Raw genomic sequence first — 23,242 nt, 5'->3', positions numbered from 1 at the left:
ACAAACATTGTGTCAATCACTAGGCAGATGAGAACAGTTCAGGATGAGCAGCATATAGAGGAACATCTAAATTTTTAGATGCTATGGATTACTAATTGTTAGCAGGCAACAATTCAGAGAAGGCAATGGCATCCCACTCCAGTACTTTTGTCTGGAAAATCCCATGGACGGAGGAGCCTGGTAGGCTGCAGTCCATGGGGCCGCTAAGAGTCGGGCACGACTGAGCGACTTTATTCACTTTTCACTTTCATGCATTGGAGAAGGAAATGGCAACCCTCTCCAGTGTTCTTGCCTGGAGAATCCCAGGGATGGGGGAGCCTGGTGGGCTGCTGTCTGTGGGGTCACACAGACTAAGACACGACTGAAGTGATGCAGCAGAAGCAGCAGGCAACAATTAGAAGGGCTGAGGAAGATGAATAGTTCCATTACAAATAAGTGAAGATGCCATAGTGTTACAAACTGTGAGTTGCTCAGTCATGTCTGACTCTTTGTTACCCCATAGACTAGAGCCTGCCAGACTCCTCTATCCATAGCATTTTTCAGGCAAGAATACTGGACTGGGTTGCCATTTCCTTCTCCAGGGGATCTTCTTGACCCAGGGATCGAATCCAGATCTCCTTCATTGCAGGCAGATATTTACCATCTGAGCCACCAAGGAAACCCCTCAAAGACTCCACAGATTCATATCCAATCACAGCCCCCTCTATCACTATTCAGTCCTCTTGAACATGAGTCAAGCTGCTGTAAATAGTAAGGCTCTTCAGAGAAAACGGTGGCTCAGATGGCAAAGAATCTACCAGCAATGTGTGAGACCTGGGTTCGATCCCTAGGTCGGGAAGATCCCCTGGAGAAGGGAATGGCTACCCACTCCAGTATACTTGCCTGGAGAATTCCATGAACAGAGGAGCCTGACAGGCTACAGTCGATGGGGTTGCAAAGAGTGGGACACAACTGAGTCACTTCAGTTTCTCTTCCACTTTTCAGAGAAAATAGCTTCCTGGGTAAAACAAATAGCTGTAGAAAATATAAGTCCCAATTTTAAAATATTTTATTGTTACCATTTTCTTTTTAAAGCCACTTTACTGAGGTATGATTAAACACAGAACACTATACATATTTATACATGTATATAGATCAATGAGTTTGGCGTTGAGTATACAACCATCACAAATCTATGCCATAAACATAAATATAAACATCACATCTAAAAGTTTTCTCCTACCCTCTCTTGTTGTTATTTGTGACAAGAACACAACATAAACTCTACCCTCTTAGCAATCTTTTAGGTATACAATACAGTGCTATTGTATTCTCACTCATGCTTCAAATTTTGTTGATCACTTGCTCCTTGAGATTTTCTCCTTATTTATCGACTCTGATTCCATTTCTATTCTATTAAGTCCTTTGTTGAATTTCATTTACAAACTCTTTACACAGACCTAGTTTTCTCTTTTCCATTATAACTTTTCTGCACTACAGATTTATATTCTGAGCCAGGAGTCGATGTACATTTCTCTAATTTTTTATGCATGGCTTCAATCACCAATAGCCTACATCCTTTCCCCAGCTCTGCATCTCTCCATAATTTCCCACCTGCATGGCCACAAAGCACCCAGGATATAGACTCTCCAAACCTAGCTCCATCACCCTCACTTCTAGATATGTTTCTCCTCCTTTACTTGCTAGAATGCATGTGAAGTCGCTACAGTCATGTCCAACTCTTTGCAGCCCTATGTACTATAGCCCACCAGGCTCCTCTGACCATGGGATTCTCTGGGTAAGAATACTGGAGTGGCTTTCCATGCCCTTCTCCAGGGGTCTTCCCAACTGAGGGATCAAACCTGTGTCTCTAATGTCTCCTGCATTGGCAAGCAGGCTCTTTACCACTAGCACCACCTGGGAAGGCCCTCTCTAGAATCCCTCCACAATTTAAGGAGCCTGCTCAACATCTTCAAATGGCCCTTTCTCACCCTCAATGGACCCAAAATCTTGTCAATTCTATATTATAAAGTTTTTAAAAAGTTTTAATCTATTTATTTCCCTTCAATTCTTTTGAAATTTACAAGTTCAAGTCTAGATTTGTGCAATGGTTCATTGCACATTTGTGCAATGTCCTCTCTGCCTTTGAACTTGTTCTTTATGTCTCATGTCACTTCACATTTGAAAATCCTTCAATTCATTCCCAAACACCTGGAGGTAAACTATATTCTCCTGTGAGTCTCATACAAAGACTGGTCCTCAGTGGCCAGTCATACTGTCTGGCTTCATCCCCAGTCCCACTTTTCAGCATGTGATCTGTGCTCCAGCTGCTGCATTTATATGTTATTAATTATTACTTAGATTCTTTTGATATGGCATTCCTGCCATTCCAGAGCAGGTCTGTCTTAACCAATGTGCTTTACCTGTCTCATTTTCTATTGCTAGAAACAGATTAGTTCAAGCTCTCACTCTTCTGAGGAGCCTTCTTTAAACTGATATGAGTCAAGTATATTTCTCCTCCCCTAGAACCATCATCCCCTATGTTTAGCACTTCTATAGCATCACTAGCACTGTGATGCTATCACTTGTTCTCAAAACCACCTCCTTTTCTTGCTTTCATTAATTATGGAGATTTTATATTTCATTAGTATAATCTCCACATCCAGCACAATATATGACATGCTGTTAGTTTCTCTTAACAGTTGAATTTATGTTGAAACAGTAACTTTCAAAGTGAAACAGGATTCTTGCAATCATCTTATTCATTCACTTCTTTGATGTGCATAATAAAGCCTTGTTCTGAAAGTCTGGATTTACTCAGATCAAAAGATAATATAGTATAAAAATCAAGGCTACCTGTCCAATGTTCCCTCCCCTGTTTCCTGTTACATATATATATATATATATATATATATATATATACACACATATATATATGTATTACAAGTATGTCTCAGCTGATATGGTTCATAAGTATAAGATCCCTTAAATCATTATGGAACAGGAAATAAGCCAACTATTACCCTCTTTTTTTATAATGTATTAGCTGCTTTACAGAAACTAACATACTTCTGATTATTCTGAAATTCTTCCCTGAGATTCTGTTGCTCATAAAGAAGAGTGATTGTGTGTGTGTTAGTTGCTCAGTCCTGTCCGACTCTTTGCAACCACATGGACTATAGCCCACCAGGCTCCTCTGTCCATGGGATTTTCCAGGCCAGAATACTGGAGTGGGTAGCCTTTCCCTTCTCCAAGGTATCTTCCCATCCCAGGGATTGAACCAGGTCTCCTACCTTGCAAGTGGATTCTTTACCAGCTGAGCCACAAGGGAAGCCCAGAAGAGTGATTGCTTAGCAATAAAATGTCAAATATATTGATGCCACATCCTTTTCTTCTTAAAATCAACAATGTCTTCACATTTCTCTAAATATGAAGTCCACAGCTATTTACCCCAGAGCCACTGTAATATCTATGTCTTATTGTGTCTAATCTCATCTCTCTACTTCTCATTCCCTAAATTGGAGTTACCCAGTCTTTCTTGGAAGAAGAATGCAGTCAAACATGCTGCTGCTGCTAAATCGCTTCAGTCGTGTCCGACTCTGTGCGACCACATAGACGGCAGCCCACCAGGCTCCCCCGATCCCTGGGATTCTCCAGGCAAGAACACTGGAGTGGGTTGCCATTTCCTTCTCCAATGCATGAAAGTGAAAAGTGAAAGGGAAGTCGCTCAGTCGTGTCCGACTCTTCACGACCCCATGTACTGCAGCCTACCAGGCTCCTCCGCCCATGGGATTTTCCAGGCAAGAGTACTAGAGTGGGTTGCCACTGCATGCAGATTGCTTCAAATCTCAAGAGCTTTATATGTGTTACTCCTTCACCATGGACATTGCCCCAAGCTCAAAAGTCACATACAAGCATATGTGATGGTCAGTTTGGTGGAATTATTCCTGATTTATTTTTAGATACTGGCCTGTTCTTCCTCAGAGAGTTCTTTTCTCACCCCCAATCTAGGTTTAACACTACACCCAAGTACAACATTCTTTAATAATCCTCATCACACTTTATAGCTGAATATTTATTTGTATGACTGTTGCCTTAATGTCAATGTCTCCCAAAATACCTGTGTCATTCACCACAATATAAACAATGCCTAACACAGTGACCAGAACTGAGGAGGTATTTGATAAATTTTGAATGAATATGACCTAGTCTTCAGCCTTTGTCAAAATAAACACAGCTGACAAATATCATATAATATTGCTTGTATATGGAAAAAAGGGTACCCATGAACTTAACAAAACAGAGTCACAGATGTAGAAAATAAAGTTATGGTTACTGGTGGTAAGTAAGGGGATAAATTTGAAGATTGGGATTAACATATACACACTACTATACATAAATTGGGGCTTCCCTCATATTTCAGTTGGTAATACATAAATTAGATAACTAATAAGGACCTACTATACAGCACAGAGGTCTCTAATACTCTGATAGCCTTTAAGAGAAAAGAATTTATAAAAGAGTATGTATAACTGATTCATTTTGCTGTACACCTGAAACTAACACAATATTGCAAATCAACTATTCTACACTAAATATTAAAAAAAATATTAAAATAAAGCTGTGGTTATAAATAATGAAAACCAAAGAGAAGACTATGATAAGTTACTATATTTTAATGATTTATATTTTATATTATTTTTTATTGTAGAATAGGACTGCATACAGTATACCTTTCTAATGTCTATAAATATAGTGACAAATAAGCTATTTAGAGGAAACAAATAATCCTAGAGGAAAAAAAAATTGATGATATTTCACTGTGTGATTATTATAACAAATGCCTGGTGTTTTCTTTATGAAATTTAGAAAAAGTAAAAACTGGATGTATTTGAAGACCCTCTAGGCTTAACTTCCAACTAAATGCTTTTATTATGTGAAGTGTGATGCAATTAAATGTTCACTGGATTAAAACAAATCAATAAAATTATGGAACAGATTTCCTGAATAATACCTATGTTGAAAATGATTCATTTTCTTAGGGCCAATATGTGTTGAAAGAAAACAGTCCATAATTAATTATGAACTGCGATAGATTTTTCAGAATGTATATATTTTTTTCATATTTTGGAGAATATTTAGATTTTTATTTCTACCTCTGCATGAAAATATTGAATCATGGTAAAAGAATACTATTATATTATAGAAAATATATTAACAAAATTATCTAATCCAAAGCTTGTTTTGTGTAAAGAAAAACCTGCAGTAAGATATGACCATAAAAATGGCAGACAAAGTTAATAAAGACATCTCTTACTATAAACAATTGTAAGTGTAAAGTGCAATATAATAAAAAACATTCACTGTGATTCACTAAATGGTAATTCAGTGAAAGGTAATTTACTGGAGAAAGGAAGGAAGAGATATTCACCAGGAAAGTTATTTCCAACTGGCAGATAGTCAGATGACTTTGGGGGAAATTAAACTGGATACAGGCCATGAGCACCAAGATTAAATTTTCCATCTCCTGAAGATTAGAAACTATGACTTTCAGTCCCATCAAGGTATACAATTAGAAAGGAGATGTCTGAACAAAGCAAGACTACTTGAAAACAAACTCTATGAAATGAAAATTGGACTATCTATCCACTAGCTTAAAAAAAGTAGCAAAGAAGCTTGTGGCTGGTTAACAGCTCTTGGTAGAAAAAAACTATCCCTATGATAAACTGAAATTCAAACTAGCAGACTAGAAGAAAGGTATCAGTTCAGTTCAGTTCAGTCGCTCAGTCTTGTCTGACTCTTTGCGACCCCATGAAGCACAGCATGCCAGGCCTCTCTGTACATACCAGATTTATTTTTGTGCTTTCTTTCATTGTTGTTTTCATTAAAAAGTATGGATTTGAATCAATAGTTAAAAATTAAAATTTAATATATATTTAACTGAATCACTTCTGTAAACCTGAAATTAACATGATGTTATAAATCAAATATACTTTACTTAACAAAAAGAAAACAAATTAAAAACAAAAATAAAATGTATTAAGATTTATGAAACCAATGGGTTGTCAGCAAACAAAAAAATAAATGACTCTCTATGGATGTCCCTCAAGCTATATTTTAGAGGAATTCCATCAAAATCCTCATTCCCACTTAAAACATACTATTGAAGACAAGTGAATATAAAATTTTTAAAGGCATACTAGGATCAAATTTCCATGACAGTGGATAGAAAAAAGAAATAGCAAATTAACCAAGCAGAAATGAATAACACAATTTGATCAAGATTTTTAAACAGTTGGTTTGCAATACTTAAATATTTAAGAGAAGAAACTGGTCAAAATAGAAAAGGTATATATAAAAAGGAGAAAAGGAATCAATGTAAAGCAAAAATTTTAAAATGTGTTCAACCTAATATTCATATTTAAGTCAAGTGGTTGTTGCTCAGTCATGTTCGACTCTTTGCAACCCCATGGACTGCAGCCTGCCAGGCTCCTCTGTCCATGGAATTCTCCAGGAAAGAATATTAAAGTGGGTTTCCGCTCCCTTCTCCAGGGGATCTTCCCAATCCAGAGATCGAATCTGGATCTCCTGCATGGCAGGCAGATTCTCTACCATCTGAGCCACAATTTAAATCAAAAAATATATTAATACTCAACATCAATAACCTCAGATATGCAGATGAGACCACCCTTATGGCAGAAAGTAAAGAGAAACTAAAAGGCTTCTTGATGAAAGTGAAAGAGGAGAGTGAAAAAGTTGGCTTAAAGCTCAACATTCAGAAAACTAAGATCATGGCATCTGGTCCCATCACTTCATGGGAGATATATGGGGAAACAGTGCAAACAGTGTCAGACTTTATTTTTGGGGCTCCAAAATCACTGCAGATGGTGATTGCAGCCATGAAATTAAAAGACGCTTACTCCTTGGAAGGAAAGTTATGACCAACCTACATAGCATATTCAAAAGCAGAGACATTACCTGGCTAACAAAGGTCCGTCCAGCCAAGGTTATGGTTTTTCCAGTAGTAATGTATGGATGTGAGAGTTGGACTGTGAAGAAAGCTGAGCGCCGAATAATTAATGCTTTTGAACTGTGGTGTTGGAGAAGACTCTTGAGAGTCCCTTGGACTGCAAGGAGATCCAACCAGTCCATTCTAAAGGAGATCAGTCCTGGGTGTTCTTTGGAAGTAATGATGCTAAAGCTGAAACTCCAATACTTTGGCCACCTCATGCAAAGAGTTAACTCATTGGAAAAGACCCTGATGCTGGGAGGGATTGGGGGCAAGAGGAGAAGGGGACGACAGAGGATGAGATGGCTGAATGGCATCACTGACTCAATGGACGTGGGTTTGAGTGAACTCCGGGAGTTGGTGGTGGACAGGGAGGCCTGGCATGCTGCAATTCATGGGGTCACAAAGAGTCGGACATGACTGAGCAACTGAACTGAACTGAACTGATTCAACTTAGTTGAAGAAAGTATTAGAATCCTAAAAGTGAATCTCAGAAAAATTATACCAGATATAAGTTTCAGAATAAAACAATAAATGAGGGAGAAGAAAATTCAAAGAAATAATAGATGCTGTATTTCTATAAAGTATAAATATCCTAATAACTACAAAAATATATTGATTTCAGTCTATTATGGGTTGAATTTTAAACCAATAAAATTCGCATGTTGATGTTCTAACACCAGTACATTATTTGAGATAGACTCTTTATAGAGGACTAATGTCCTAAAGAAAAAAGGAAATCTGGACACAGATACTCATATAGTGAGAATGCCATGTGAATGTGAAGACAGCAATCTACGAGCCAGGAAGGATGGCTTGGTAAAGATCCTTCCATCATAAAAATCAAGTCCGCATTATAACTTCCAGAGAAGGCAATGGCAACCCACTCCAGTACTCTTGCCTGGAATATCCCATGGTCAGAGGAACCCGATAGGCTGCAGTCCATGGGGTCGCCAAGAGTTGGAAATGACTGAGAGACTTCACTTTCACGCATTGGAGAAGGAAATGGCAACCCAGTCCAGTGTTCTTGCCTGGAGAATCCCAGGGATGGCGGAGCCTGGTGGGCTGCCATCTATGGGGTTGCACAGAGTCAGACACGACTGAAGTGACTTAGCAGCAGCAGCAGCAGCATTATAACTTTCAGAGACCCTTGGCCATTCTGCCTTTGTGGGCCTTTTTCTTTTTTCAACTAAAATGATAAATTCTATTTGCAATTGTATTGATATAAAGACTAATATAGACAATTATATTCTTGTTCATATTTTATTCTGATTTGAAAGCACATTAAGACATTTTCCTGAACTCTTTCAGTATTTGCGGCCATAATGATTATGCCATCTTAAACTAATAGACATTGTAGCAGAGGTGAAAAATATGTCTATACATTGCCAAATGCCCCTGAGGGTTAAAGTCACTTTCAGTTTAGCACCACTGATACACTCAAGAACAAATACACACATATTAACATACAGGTGGTTATGTTTGTATAGCAATACCAAGTATACATGGTGAACAAATTCATAGATTGTGCCCATAGTACCGCTTTATACTGATGATGTTTAAAAATTTTCCAACACAGCACTAAGAAACACTATATATTATGAGTGCTAATGCTATTAATGTCAACATTTTTAGATAGTTCAAACATACTGTAACTTTTCTCTAAAACTAAAGTGAAACTTAGTGAAATCTGATTTCTTTTAAAAAAGATATAACAGGTTCTATATCACTACAAATTAAATGAAGTATATGCCAAATCAAATTTCTCTTTTGTGCACCCAATTTCTTTTAGGACTGGACCTAAATAGTTAAGTTTCCAGGATGATTATTGAGAAATTTCTATATCCATATGCACCTGCACACCATGAGTTAATTTCATATGACATCATGTCATCACACTGTCACTTGTACAAAATTAAAATGTCATGTTTTCATACAAGAAGTTTTCCATTTTAAAGAAGTTATGGTTAAAAAAAAAACTTTCATAAAATCATCATCTTGAAAATAAAATGACAATCGGAAGCTTTTCTTGCTGTCCATTTAATTTTTAATTCAGAGTTCATGATGACATTAAAGCTATCTTTTTTTTTTTTTTTTTTGAAAAAGGAATGGGAATCTTCCCATTCCCTTTTACATGATTTATTCTCTCTTGAACCTCAAAATCATTTATTTAATTTGAAGTTATAGTACTTCATATTAAAAGAGATTTGAAGGCTCTCTTTTTAAAGACAGAAAAAATAGAGAATAATGGAAGTAATGGTGATGATGAGAGGCGAATTTCATGCACTATATACTAGAAACTGATTTTCATTAAAGAATTAGATATCTTACAACTTGTTCTTTGGCACTGCCATAACTAATCCCCCTTCCCATGAAGAGATCACTTAACTGTTTCAAGCATTGTTGGTTTCCATTATTTGAGGAATTTGACAAGATGATTTCTTAATTCCTTTATGCCACCAGAATTCTTTTCTTACTCTCTATATGCTTGCTGTGGTTGTTTTTGTTTTGTTTTGTTTTAATAAAGCAAGTTTAGAATAATTGCCTAGAGTCTACACTTTACTCACACATATTGCCATTGTTTAGTCAGTAAGTTGTGTCAGACTTTTTTGCAACCCCATGGACTGTAGCCCACCAGGCACCTCCGTCCATGGGATTTCCCAGGCAAAAATGCTGGAGTGGGTTGCCATTTGCTTCTCCAGGAGATCTTCCTGACCCAGGGATCAAACTTTTGTCTCCTGCATTGGCTGGTGGATTCTTTACCACTGACTCACACACATAGGACATGGGAAAAGAGGGGAGTTAGAGGTAGAATTTTAGTAACTAAACTCTTTATGGAAGCAAGCAATAGTTTCTACATGATACAGTTTTTAATCTGGAAAAAAAAATCCTAACAGTCATAAGAACATACACTATAAGATGAAGAGAAGTGAATATGGGGAATGTAGTACATTTGTTCATCCTGAAAAAAGTCTAGTCTCATTAACTTTTATTATCAAAGATATGTTTAATGTTAATAAGGCCCAAATCCTAATGCTATATTGTTAACAGAATAGATATCTTAGCCTAAAACATGCTAATACAGAGGAACAGTTTTTGGTCTTACCTTTAATTTGATTTGATTCTATTCTATTCTATCATATGTTTTATTCTAGTCTTTCTTTTTAACTACCAGATAATACAATATAGATAATATACACTTAAAGATACACTGAAGTAAACATAGCGTCTTTTATCTCTCATGTAAGAGTTTTGGTCAGTTAAACAAGTCATCTTTCCTATTTTTGAAGTGAAAATTTTCTTATTACACATATGATACATATTTTTTATATATTTATGGAGCAGGACACCTAGCTAATCACAGCAATTACCACTTGAAATACATGAAGCTGTCAGTGATTGTACAGTAAGAAACATTATTTCCAATATGTATCCTTAGTTAAATTCTAAAAGTTACACATATTTAAATAGTCCTAGAATATACCAGGAAGAGTCAGTATACTTTCAACTACAACCTGCACACTAATGTATTCTATTGGTAAATATGAGACATATATGCAATACAGTCAATAGCTAATGATCAAACTATGATATCATACATATTCTAAATTATAGCTTTTGATCTCCAAAGCAAACAATTCTACTTTTACACAATGTTTTTTTATTCCATAAGCAACATTTTTTAAAATATGTGATAAACTGTAGGTATTAAGACACGAAGAATGCATTTTTAATCTCCTGGCACTAATTCTGAACACCAATATTTCAAATTTCAAAAAAATTCAAATCAAATAAAAGTGTTGTTTCAATTAAAAGAATGCAAAAAATGATCAAATTAAAATAATACATTTCTATAAAGCCAAACTTATAAACAAAGTCAAAGAGTAAATTGCAACTGTGAAAAAATTATTGGTAATATTGCTGGCAAAGATTTATTGCATCTATTATGTAATTATTGACTAGTACTGATAAGTTTAAAAGAGTAACAAAATGGCCTAAAGAGTCAGTTAGTAAAAAAAGGAATATTCATATTCCCTCAACTACAAAAATGTGATCAATTTCATTCATAATAAGACAAAAATATACTGAGAATACATAGAGATGCAATTTTTACCTACTTACAAAATCCCAGGTCTTACAATCCCATTTGTTGGCATTGCTATAGAGAAATATATATTCTTACACATCACTGACAGAGGTGTAAAGTGCACTACCACCTATGGAGAAGGATAGGTAACATCTACCAAAATTAAAGATTTTTTATTTTTGAACCAGAATTCCACTCTGGAAACCTCTTCCTTCAGGGACATCTATACCTTTGCTGAATGATGTATGTACAAAGACATTCATTACAGTACTGCCTACAATGCAACTAAACAGCAATAACAACAAAAACACCAAGAGCGAATAAACATTCATTAAAACAACCTTGGGAGAGGGCATGCCAGTGAAAGAGGTGAATTAAAGACCTCTGTAAATTCACACTTCCATAAAAGAAATGTTTGATGACAGAGATTTTTGTTTCAATAATTTCAAATAATTATTACAACCATTAACAGGACTACAAAAAGCTATAATTTATAGAACCCTTACCAGTGAATTACCACATTTGAGCATTACAATAGGCACTGAGATAGAGTTCTGTGTAAATGAAGATGAAACAGCCCCATAACCTGCTTCCAGAGTGTTCAGTCTACGAGGTAAGGCAGGAACCTTGAAAAGGGGTTCCAAATATTTTCTGTAAATGGTCATCAGTAAATACTTTAGACTTTGTGGTTCTTAATTTCTTTCACTGGTTCTCAATTTTACCATCGTAGCTTGATAACAGCTACATTCAATACATAAATGTGAATCTAGTTATATTAAAAAAGAAATCATGTTTAGAAACTGAATTTGGTTTTGTTATTTCTGTGTATCACCAATAAAACTTAATTTTTTCAATAGTTATTATTATCTATTATGCAAGCAATGTCAGCACAACCACAGACAGTGGTTTAACTGACAATCTAAACTATAAACCAAATTTTATAACACACTTGAATTATAACTATTAAACAGTATTTCTTAGTGTTACATGTAAGGAAATCAAAGACACTCACCAGTTGTAATACAGATAAAAAGAAGCCCTGACTCAGACTCTGCTGTTTACTTAGAAATTCTCATTATCTCATGAAAGCAATGAGTCTACTCTAACGATGGGTGTCATACACAGCCTGCATTTTAGTATGTGTGTGATATTTTATATAAAATTAAATTCTGAGTTATAATGGGATTCATTTAACTCTGTTTAATTTTTGAAAAATAAAAGACAATGATCTATATTATTTATTATATAATTTTTGGAAAAGAGAGAACACTTTTGTTGTAAAGCTATAATTACATTACCATATAGGTTTTTTTCTGGGAAGAAAGGACTTACTTACTAACAAATGTGCTATTATGGCTTCCTGACCCTAAACTTTCAAGTATTTAAAAAGATCTTTAATAAATCAATGAGATCAAATTCAAGATAGATATATATAGATATATATAAATACATAGACACACGCTACACATAATAGTTTTGGTATTTAATCTCCTATAGCTTTTACATTCTGAAAAAAGTATGAATTGTCAATTACACATACCTGTATATATGTATAATTGCATATATTTCAGATGTAGATGCTGTATACATAATATATATATATATATATACTATTTACCATTAGAAATTTCCTTAGCTTTATTAAAAAAAAAAAAAAACTCTTAGTAGTGAGTAATGTGTATTGCCCAGTGTCAATAAAATAAGTTCCCTCATAATAAATCCAATCATTGACTAAGAAAACTGGAAGAAAATTTTAAAAAATATAAAAGAAGTTGGTAAGTGTCAAACAGTTTGGCTTCAACTCTTACAAGCAGTTTCAGATGTTTTGTAATGTGAAATATAGCAACAGATATACAAAATTATAACCCAGAGCTTAAGGATGATGGAAACTAACTTATAATGTAGAAAATATATTAATAACAGAACTGTATTGTATGATTATTATTTTATTTTTGTTGACAAAAATCCTGTGGACATTTCTGTGTCAGAGAAGGGTAAAGGAGATAATTTTCAGATCTTTGGATGTGTTCCCTTCTCATGCTTATAGAAACTGTAATGATTTTATCTTCTACTCAGGATATATGGCTGGCTCATTATTAATGTATTTATATATATATGTAATAATGTATTTCAGAGAAGGCAATGGCACCCCACTCCAGTACTCTTGCCTGAAAATCCCATGGACGGAGGAGCCTGGTAGGCTGCAGTCCATGGGGTTGCAAAGAGTTGTACACGACTGCACGACTTCACTTCCACTTTTCATTTTCATGCATTGGAGAAGGAAATGGCAACCCACTCCAGTGTTCTTGCCTGGAGAATCCCAGGGACGGGGGAGCCTGGTGGGCTGCCGTCTATGGGGTCGCACAGAGTCAGACACGACTGAAGTGACTCAGCAGCAGCAGCAATAATGTATTTATTTTATTTAAATATAAATTATTTTCTTTAATAAAAATAATGGGGCAGGATCATGTGTATTGTTGGACATTAAAAGTGTTTTTTTTTTTTTTAATTTTCACAATCATGTATGTATGTATATATGTTTGTAAGGGGTGATGTATGAGGAGAATGAGCCTGTAAAATCAAGTTAGAATTGCTCACAAAGGCAGATGACTATTGAGAAAGAAGATTATGAGTAAAGGGATACAAGTCAGATAGAGAACAAGAGGATCATACCTTAGGGTGTGACCCTTTAATTTGTCTGTTAATACTACAACTAGAATGGACCCCGATTTCTGCAGAACCTTCACAAAGGAACAGTTTCCCGGCCCTCACCACCTCCTGGTGGCTAACAAGCTCTCAACCATATGTTCACTGGTGCCCAAGCCCAGAAAGATTATTTGTAACTAAACTACTGATTGAGATTTCAACTTTTACTAAAACTAGATAAACCATCAAAAACTGAGAAACTATCTGATCTTTCCCTTCTTCTTTCTAGCAAATTTGATTTTGATTTTTAATTAAACTAAAATGACAAAAAGTAAACAACATATTTTAATAATATATATATATATATTTTTTTTTTTCTTTTTGAATACTCCAAAAAAAAACATTTTTATGTTCCTTCTCCCACCCCCTCCTTTTCAAGGAGTGAAAGGGTTATAGAAAAAGATTTTGAAGTTCATAACAAAAATAAATTTATAGTAATTCAATATATTATGTTTTTACTTTTAGTATACTTATTTACATTTACTATATGGAATACACCATAGGGAAAACCCATAGGATGAAGATAAGGGGCTTTTCTTCTTATTTTGATATACATGTCAGAGAATGATAGAATTTTTCCAGATGGTTTTGTGCTTCATATTCTGACTCCATAGCTCCTGCCTTGTATGGAAAACACAGCTGCAACTCAGTTCCTGTTGGATGAGAGGTGGAACAGATGGCTGTGCTCCTGCACTGCCTACACATTAGGGAAGCACCCTGGCTTTGGATGGAGTACTATTTTTTTTTTTTTTTTTTTAGCACTAACAGTGCTAAAGTGAAAATAAATAGGCAAGCAGGGAGATAGAAGTCACAGAGCCTGGCGATTTGTTTCACATAGTCCAGGTTCAATGCATGATACAGGATGCTCGGGGATGGTGCACTGGGATGACCCAGAGGGATGGTATGGGGAGGAAGGTGGGAGCGGGGTTCAGGATGGGGAACATGTGTACACCCGTGGCAGATTCATGTTGATGTATGGCAAAACCAATACAATATTGTAAACTAATTAGCCTCCAGTTAAAATAAATAAATTTATATATAATTTATATATATATATATATAAAAAGAAGAAGTCATGGAGCCTGTAGTCATGAAGATTCTACTGCTGTACTTGCTTCTTTTCCCATAGGTACTGAACCAACCTGAGTGTGGCTGCTTGCCAGCCACCAGTAATTTATCAGAAGACGGTCTCCCCACTTCCCATGCTCTTCTTTACCCTGGAACCTCAATGACATGTGCTTAAACTGCCCCTTATTACTGAGCACACAATTTCCTAAAGGGTTTGACCAGCCATTAAAATGTCTTGTCTGTATGTCTGAGAGAAAGGAAAGTTAGTGTGAAGTTCCTTATCATTTTATCAGCTTCATTCTTTGGGGATTTTAACAAAACCTGTACATTGAGTATATATTTAATCTATATTTAAAATATATTACTATGTGTATGGAAATTAATTTGGGGGTTTGATAAATATCCATGTGCTTATAAATGCTGACAAATTCAACTACAACCTTTGTAACAATTAAAAACACTATATTAGAAGTCATAGATTTTCTTAGCTTTATGTACAACAGCAGTAGATTTAAAAAAAAATCTGTATAGATCAGTCTTATGGACTCTGTGGGAGAGGGAGAGGGTGGGGAGATTTGGGAGAATAGCATTGAAACATGTATAATATCATGTATGAAACGAGTCGCCAGTCCAGGTTCGATGCACGGTACTGGACGCTTGGGGCTGGTGCACTGGGACGACCCAGGGGGAGGGTAGGGGAGGGAGGAGGGAGGAGGGTTCAGGATGGGGAACGCGGGTATACCTGTGGCAGATTCATTTCGATATTTGGCAAAACTAATACAATATTGTAAAGTTTAAAAATAAAATTAAATTAAAAAAAAACACTCCAAAAAAAAAAATCTGTAAATATCAATGTGCCAAGAAATGACACGGTGAATTCTAATACACCTTCACAGTACTAAAGACAAAATTACTGAATTGTGTGTTTAAAGTGTTTACATTTTACATGAGAGAAAGAAGGAGTGATACGCTGGTAAAGAAAATTCAGTCTAGTACATACGAACTGATGTTTATGGAGATGTGACATGCTTGGTCACATTCATTTTTTATAATCATTATTTCAAAATGTTCAGAATAAGAAATAACATTCTGTAACATAATTCACTTAAGTTCCATTCTCTTCAAATGCAACTCCAGCTCCACCCTTATCACACCCCACAATTTCCCAGGAGAGGAAAAAACAAACAATAAACAAAAACTTACTTTTCCAACATACTGTGGATCTGGTCCCATATGTTCTTCTAAAACAAAGAACTGATTCCAAACCCATCCCCTTTTGGGACGGTGGTGGACTTCAGTTTCGCCTTCGATGTGTTTGGTTTGGTTTCTGGTCCCCCTGATGGAGCCGTGGTGAGTGGTCCCATAACACCTCTGCACAAAGCAGAGACACACCAGGACTGGGCAGATGCAGGAGGTACTCGTAATTTTCATTGTAAGATAACTTTCCAGTTCACAGCTTTCTTGCTTTTCCTTGTCAGCTACAAATGCCTAGTGAGCATTCGAGAGAGAAGCCAAAGCATCTTCTGGAATGACAGTCCGAAGAAAATTGTTTAGCATGTCCATGATTTAACAGCCCATCAGGGAATGGTCAGGCTACATTTACATCCTGAAACACTTAGAGAACCAAAGCCGTAGTTGTGTGATTCTAAGTCTTCACAGCAGGTGAACAGGGGCAACCATTTTCCACCTGATAGAAAGAGAGAAAATTATATACATTACAAAATATGGCAATTTTAAGTATTTGCTCAGAATACAAATTATACTGTTTTGCAGGGTGATGCTGATAGGCAAAGAATATGTTCAAGTTCTTTTGTAAATAAACACAAACATACACAGTCATGCTCAAGTCTGCACATGGTATTTTTACACAGGCATACGTATTTGTATTTTAAATCCCAGCTTTATATATATATATGTGTATTTAATTATTTAAAACAATAGAAATGCAGTCCTAGAGAGCTTAAAAATTGACCATGAATATGTGCCTTACAAAATGTGACCTATTAGGGACTCCACACTAAGTGCAAATTTTTAATTTGGTTTTTGTGTTTATCTTGCTTTTGTTAGATGTAATACAACTTAATATAGATCAATCACCTATTACATGTGACTCACAGAACTTCATGGAATATTCCCTCAGATTGAAAATATTTCACAAACCATCACAGCAATCAAGCAGGTACTTAAAATCTTTAGTAAGCAAAATTAAAGAAAGAAGATAGCTGAAAAATATGCATGCTATTGAAAGCCACTCCACATCTGGGATAAGATTAGCACAACTGAACAAGTAAGAATATCAATGACTGAATACTAGCTTGCTTGGGTTTTAGTAGGCCTGTAGATTAGAATGTGGTCTTCAGCTTCAGATTCAAGCCTAGAATGACACTACACATAATTCTAGCAGCTATGCAAAGAGAGATACTGAAAAAAAAAAGATGGTGGCAAAAAGAACAGAGTGGGAAATGCTTTGCTTTTCAAATAAGGAAAGCTGAGGACTTGAAATTAAAAGGCTTCCCTGTGGCTCAGACGGTAAAGCATCTGCCTGCAATGTGGGAGACCTGGGCTCGATTCCTGGGTTGGGAAGATTCCCTGGAGAAGGAAATGGCAATCCACTCCAGCACTCTTGCCTGGAAAATCCCATGGACAGAAGAGCCTGATAGGCTACAGTTAAAAGGAATAAAATTAAAAGACGCTTGCTCCTTGGAAGAAAAGCTATGACCAACCTAGACAGCATATTTAAAAACAGAGACACTACTTTACCAACAAAAGTCCATCTAGTCAAAGCTATGGTTTTTCCAGTAGTCATGGATGGATGTGAGAGTTGGACTATAAAGAAAGCTGAGCACCAAAGAACTGAGGCTTTTGAACTGTGGTGTTGGAGAAGATTCTTGAGGGTCCCCTGGAGTGCAAAGAGATCCAACCAGTCAATCCTACAGGAAACCAGTCCTGAATATTCATTGGAAAGACTGATGCTGAAGCTGAAACTCCAATACGTTAGCCCCCTGATGTGAAGAAACAACTCGCTGGAAAAAACTCTGATGCTTGGAAATATTGAAAGCAGGAGAAGGGGATGACAGAGGATGAGATGGTTGGATGGCATCACTGACGCGATGGAAATGAGTTCGAGTAAGCTCTGTGAGTTGGTGATGGACAGAGGAGGCTGGTGCTGCAGTCCATGGGGTTGCAAAGAGTCGGACATGACTGAGCGATGAAATTGAACTGAACTGAGGATTGAACTTTGGTTTTAGTACAACTAGACAATAAAACTTCAGAAACATTTTGGAAAACAAAAGACAGGATTTGGGATCGAAAAGTTTGAGTAAAATTATTAGCTTGTTGAAACCACATTAAACTGTGTAGCATGTTTTTCTCTTTTTGTATATATGTGTGTTTCAAGATGTGTTTAGAAAGTGAAAGTGAAGTCTCTTTGTCATGTCCGACTCTTTGCAACCCCATAGACTGTAGTCTACCAGGCTCCTCTGTCCATGGGATTTTCCAGGCAAGAATACTGGAGAGGGTTGCCATTTCCTTTTCCAGAGGATCTTCCCGACCCAGGGATTGAACCCGGGTCTCCCTCATTGTAGGCAGATGCTTTACTGTCTGAGCTACCATGTGTTTAGGAAAAGAAAACTATTTACTCAAGATTACAGCTATTTCATCTAGTAAAAAACATTAGATGTATCACTTTCTCACTCCATAAAGTTCACCCTTGCAAATCAGAGCAAACCGAAATGTAGACCTAAATGAATTACAAGGTGGTTGACATGAAAATATAAATGATTTAAAAAACTGAGTATAAGTAATCAATCATCGAATAATTCTTTTTCTCAATTGGGAAAAATGTTGACACTAAGTCAGGGAATGAAAAAAATTACAAGGCCCAGAGCAAGGTGCTTCTCTCTATCAGTATCTCTCCCCATGGGCTTCCCTGGTGGCTCAGATGGTAAAAGAATCTGCCTAAAGGGAGACCTGGGTTTTATGCCTGGGTTGTGGAGATCCCCTAAGGGAGGGCATGGCAACCCACTCCAGTATTCTTGCCTGGAGAATCCCCATGGACAAAGGAGTCTGGTGGGATACAGACCACAGGGTCGCAAAGAGTCAAACACAACTGAGCGACTAAGCACACCTATGGTTTTTCCTGTGGTCATGTATGGATGTGAGAATTGGACTGTGAAGAAAGCTGAGCACCGAAGAATTGGTGCGTTTGAACTGTGGTGTTGGATAAGACTCTTGAGAGTCCCTTGGACTGCAAGGAGATCCAACCAGTCCATTCTGAAGGAGCTCAGCCCTGGGATTTCTTTGGAAGGAATGATGCTAAAGCTGAAACTCCAGTACTTTGGCCACCTCATGCTAAGAGTTGACTCATTGGAAAAGACTCTGATGCTGGGAGGGATTGGGGGCAGGAGGAGAAGGGGACGACAGAGGATGAGATGGCTGGATGGCATCACTGACTCGATGGACGTGGGTCTGAGTGAACTCTGGGGGTTGGTGGTGGACAGGGAGGCCTGGCATGCTGCGATTCACAGGGTCGAGAAGAGTCGGACACGACTGAGTGACTAAACTGAACTGAACTGACAGATTCTTACATCACCAATTGTGCAAGAATTATACTGAATTTGAATTGAAATTTTATTTTAGTTGCTAGAAAATATAAATTGAAATCTGCAATATTGTCAAGGGCAAAGACACATTTTGATTGATTTAAATTAAAATGATTCAAAAATGCTTCTAACACATAAAAAAAAAAAAAAAAAAAAGAGCAATACCACTCTAACTCCAACATGGTAAGAGCAATGGAGAGAAAGTCCAAAAACAGAGATTTTCTCTCTTTTTTTTTTTTGACAACGTATTTAAAATGCGCACTCACATGAAACATCTAATTTTGAGTCTCAATTTTCTCATTTGTGACTTGAATAATTGATTTGAATAGTCTTCCAGTTCATCTAATAAGTTATTTGGATCGTTTTTAACTTTAATTTATCAACAGTTTCTTAATTTGGGGGACTTTTCTGGTGGTCCAGTGGCTACCACTCCACACTCCCACTGCAGGGGGCCTGCGTTCCATCCTTGGTCAGGAAACTAGATCCTGAATGCCATAACTAAGCCTCAGTGCAGCCAAATAAATAAATATATATTTTAAAAGACTTGTAAGAAACGAGTTGCCAGTCCAGGTTCGATGCGCGATACTGGATGCTTGGGGCTGGTGCACTGGGACGACCCAGAGGGATGGTGTGGGGAGGGAGGAGGGAGGAGGGTTCAGGATGGGGAACACATGTATGCCTGTGGCGGATTCATTTTGATATTTGGCAAAACTAATACAATTATGTAAAGTTTAAAAATAAACTAAAGTTTAAAAAAAGAAAAAAAAAATAAAATAAAATAAAAAACTTTCTTAATTTCCAACTCATGCATCTCAAAAAAAGAGACTTTCTTCTTAGAAGTCATGTTGATTAATATATAGAACGTTTTGCTTTCTTAATGTCTTCACACCATTTGGTGTGATTTTAAGTGAAATTAACATCTTTGCCCTTTATGCCAAGTTGTTTAACAAAGCATAATTCATGAGTAGAAGGTGAAGAAAGTGGCTTTTGTAAGGCATTACAGATACATAGAATGACTGATTTCTTTGCAATAATTTATCTCGTATGGCACCCCCAAATTATACAAAAGCAATTTAATGTACCTATGTATTGTTTCTGAATCTCTATTATGACAATTATGAGAAGCAGTAAGTGAGGCCCCACTGAACAAAAGAGCAAATGTAAACATCACAACTGTACTTGTGAAAGTAACTTCATTTACTACACAATGAGAGGACAGAAATCCAAATGTGAAAATTGACTGTCCTATTTCAAGTAATCTGCCCCTGTATAGCTTAGAATTAAAATGTAAATAATAAAAAATAAACCATTGGTTGAAAACAACACAATAGAAATACTTTACAGCCATTCGCTATTTTGTTGTTGCTTTTTAACTAAGCACTATTCAAATACATTTCCTATTTTCCTGAAACTCTCCAATATATGAAACGTGATAAACAGAACCCTAAGCATAACACCTAAAGGGACCAGATGCCTCCTTCTTCTAATCTCTTAGTTAGAACTTACATCGATGGCATGTGAATATTAATGACATGTTGCAATAACCTGGAGCAGATGATTGATGGATATCAGGGCAGATGATGCATTTTTCATAGCAGTGGTAAATGACTTAAGGGCCAGATGCAGCCATGGTGAACTTAGCAGCCATTATGGAAAGAGTTCGGTGGCAGTTGCATGAATTAAGGGTCACTTTTTCCCATGAAGTGATGGGACCGGATGCCATGATCTTTGTTTTCTGAATGTTGAGCTTTAAGCCAACTTTTTCACTCTCCACTTTCACTTTCATCAAGAGGCTTTTTAGTTCCTCTTCACTTTCTGCCAAAAGGGTGGTGTCATCTGCGTATCTGAGGTTATTGATATTTCTCCCAGCAATCTTGATTCCAGCTTGTGTTTCTTCCAGTCCAGCATTTCTCATGATGTACTCTGCATATAAGTCAAATAAACAGGGTGACAATATACAGCCTTGACAAACTCCTTTTCCTATTTGGAACCAGTCTGTTGTTCCATGTCCAGTTCTAACTGTTGCTTCCTGACCTGCATAAAGATTTCTCAAGAGGCAGGTCAGGTGGTCTGGTATTACCATCTCTTTCAGAATTTTCCACAGTTTATTGTGATCCACACAGTCAAAGGCTTTGGCATAGTCAATAAAGCAGAAATAGATGTTTTTCTGGAACTCTCTTGCTTTTTCCATGATCCAGCGGATGCTGGCAATTTGATCTCTGGTTCCTCTGCCTTTTCTAAAACCAGCTTGAACATCAGGAAGTTCACGGTTCACATATTGCTGAAGCAGTGGAAACAGTGTCAGACTTTATTTTTCTGGGCTCCAAAATCACTACAGATGGTGACTGCAGCCATGAAATTAAAAGACGCTTACTCCTGGGAAGGAAAGTTATGACCAACTTAGATAGCATAGTCAAAAGCAGAGACATTACTTTGCCAACAAAGGTTCGCCTAGTCAAGGCTATGGTTTTTCCTGTGGTCATGTATGGATGTGAGAGTTGGACTGTGAAGAAGGCTGAGCACCGAAGAATTGATGCTTTTGAACTGTGGTGTTGGAGAAGACTCTTGAGAGTCCCTTGGACTGCAAGGAGTTCCAACCAGTCCATTCTGAAGGAGATCAGCCCTGAGATTTCTTTGGAAGGAATGATACTAAAGCAGAAACTCCAGTACTTTGGCCACCTCATGCGAAGAGTTGACTCATTGGAAAAGACTCTGATGCTGGGAGGGATTGGGGGCAGGAGGAGAAGGGGACGACAGAGGATGAGATGGCTGGATGGCATCACTGACTCAATGGACGTGAGTCTCAGTGAACTTCGGGATTTGGTGATGGACAGGGAGGCCTGGCGTGCTGCGATTCATGGGTTCGCAAAGAGTCGGACACGACTGAGTGACTGATCTGATCTGATCTGATCTTGGCTGCGTAGTTTCAGTGTCGAGTACCAGTAAGAAACATTGCTTCTTACTGCCTAACTTCTATTGGTTCCTGTGCTATCTGGTGCCTTAATGGCTCAGTTGTGTCCGACTCTCTATGACCCCATAGGCTGTAGCCCACCAGGCTCCTCTGTCCATGGGGATTCCCCAAGCAAGAATACAGGAGAGAGTTGCCATGCCCTCTTTCAGGGAATCTTCCCAACCCAGGGATCGAACCCAGGTCTCCCGTATTGCAGGCCGATTCTTTACCATCTGAGTCACCAGTTAAGTGCATGAATACTGGAATGGGTAGCCTATCCCTTCTCTAGGGGATCTTCCCAACCAAGGAATCGAATGGGGGTCCCCTGCATTGCAGGCAAATTCTTTACCAGCTGTGCTACCAGGGAAGTCCCTATTGGTTCCTCCTGCTGCTGCTGCCACTAAGTCACTTCAGTTGTGTCCAGCTCTGTGTGACCCCATAGACGGCAGCCCACCAGGCTCCCCCGTCCCTCGGATTCTCCAGGCAAGACTACTTCTTGCCAAACCTGATTTTTAAGGCCTTGCACCAATTTTGATGGCTACAGAATATTCTTCCAATAAACCATTTTGTTGCTTTCCTTGGTCAGAGTTGGTTTTTGCTGTTTGATCACTCCACTCCAGTACTCTTGCCTGGAGAATCCCATGAATGGAGGAGCCTGGTGGGCTTCAAGTCCATGGGGTCGCTGGGAGTCGGACATGACTGAGTGACTTCACTTTCACTTTTCACTTTCATGCGTTGGAGAAGGAAATGGCAACCCACTCCAGTGTTCTCGCCTGGAGAATCCCAGGGACGGGGGAGCCTGGTGGGCTGCTGTCTATGGGGTCGCACAGAGTCGGACATGA

At 37.5% G+C, this 23,242-nt stretch overlaps 1 protein-coding gene across 2 annotated transcripts in view; it reads right to left on the bottom strand.

Annotated features, from left to right (window-relative positions):
* CDH18 (cadherin 18) overlaps positions 1-16,452 on the bottom strand; it is a 413,479-nt gene extending 397,027 nt beyond the window's left edge. For both annotated transcript variants that reach the window (XM_005899707.2, XM_070357847.1), the window contains exon 1: positions 16,053-16,452. In XM_005899707.2, the coding sequence (XP_005899769.1) occupies positions 16,053-16,280 (228 nt within the window). In that variant the 5' untranslated portion in view covers positions 16,281-16,452. The remainder of the gene's footprint in view (positions 1-16,052) is intronic.
* Between the last annotated feature and the right edge of the window lie 6,790 nt (positions 16,453-23,242).

The sequence above is a fragment of the Bos mutus genome, chromosome 20, assembly GCF_027580195.1.
Source record: "Bos mutus isolate GX-2022 chromosome 20, NWIPB_WYAK_1.1, whole genome shotgun sequence".
In the NCBI taxonomy this organism is placed as follows: Eukaryota; Metazoa; Chordata; class Mammalia; order Artiodactyla; family Bovidae; genus Bos; species Bos mutus.
Note: the sequence above shows the minus strand (reverse complement) of the source record. Positions and strands in the feature narration are given on the sequence as shown.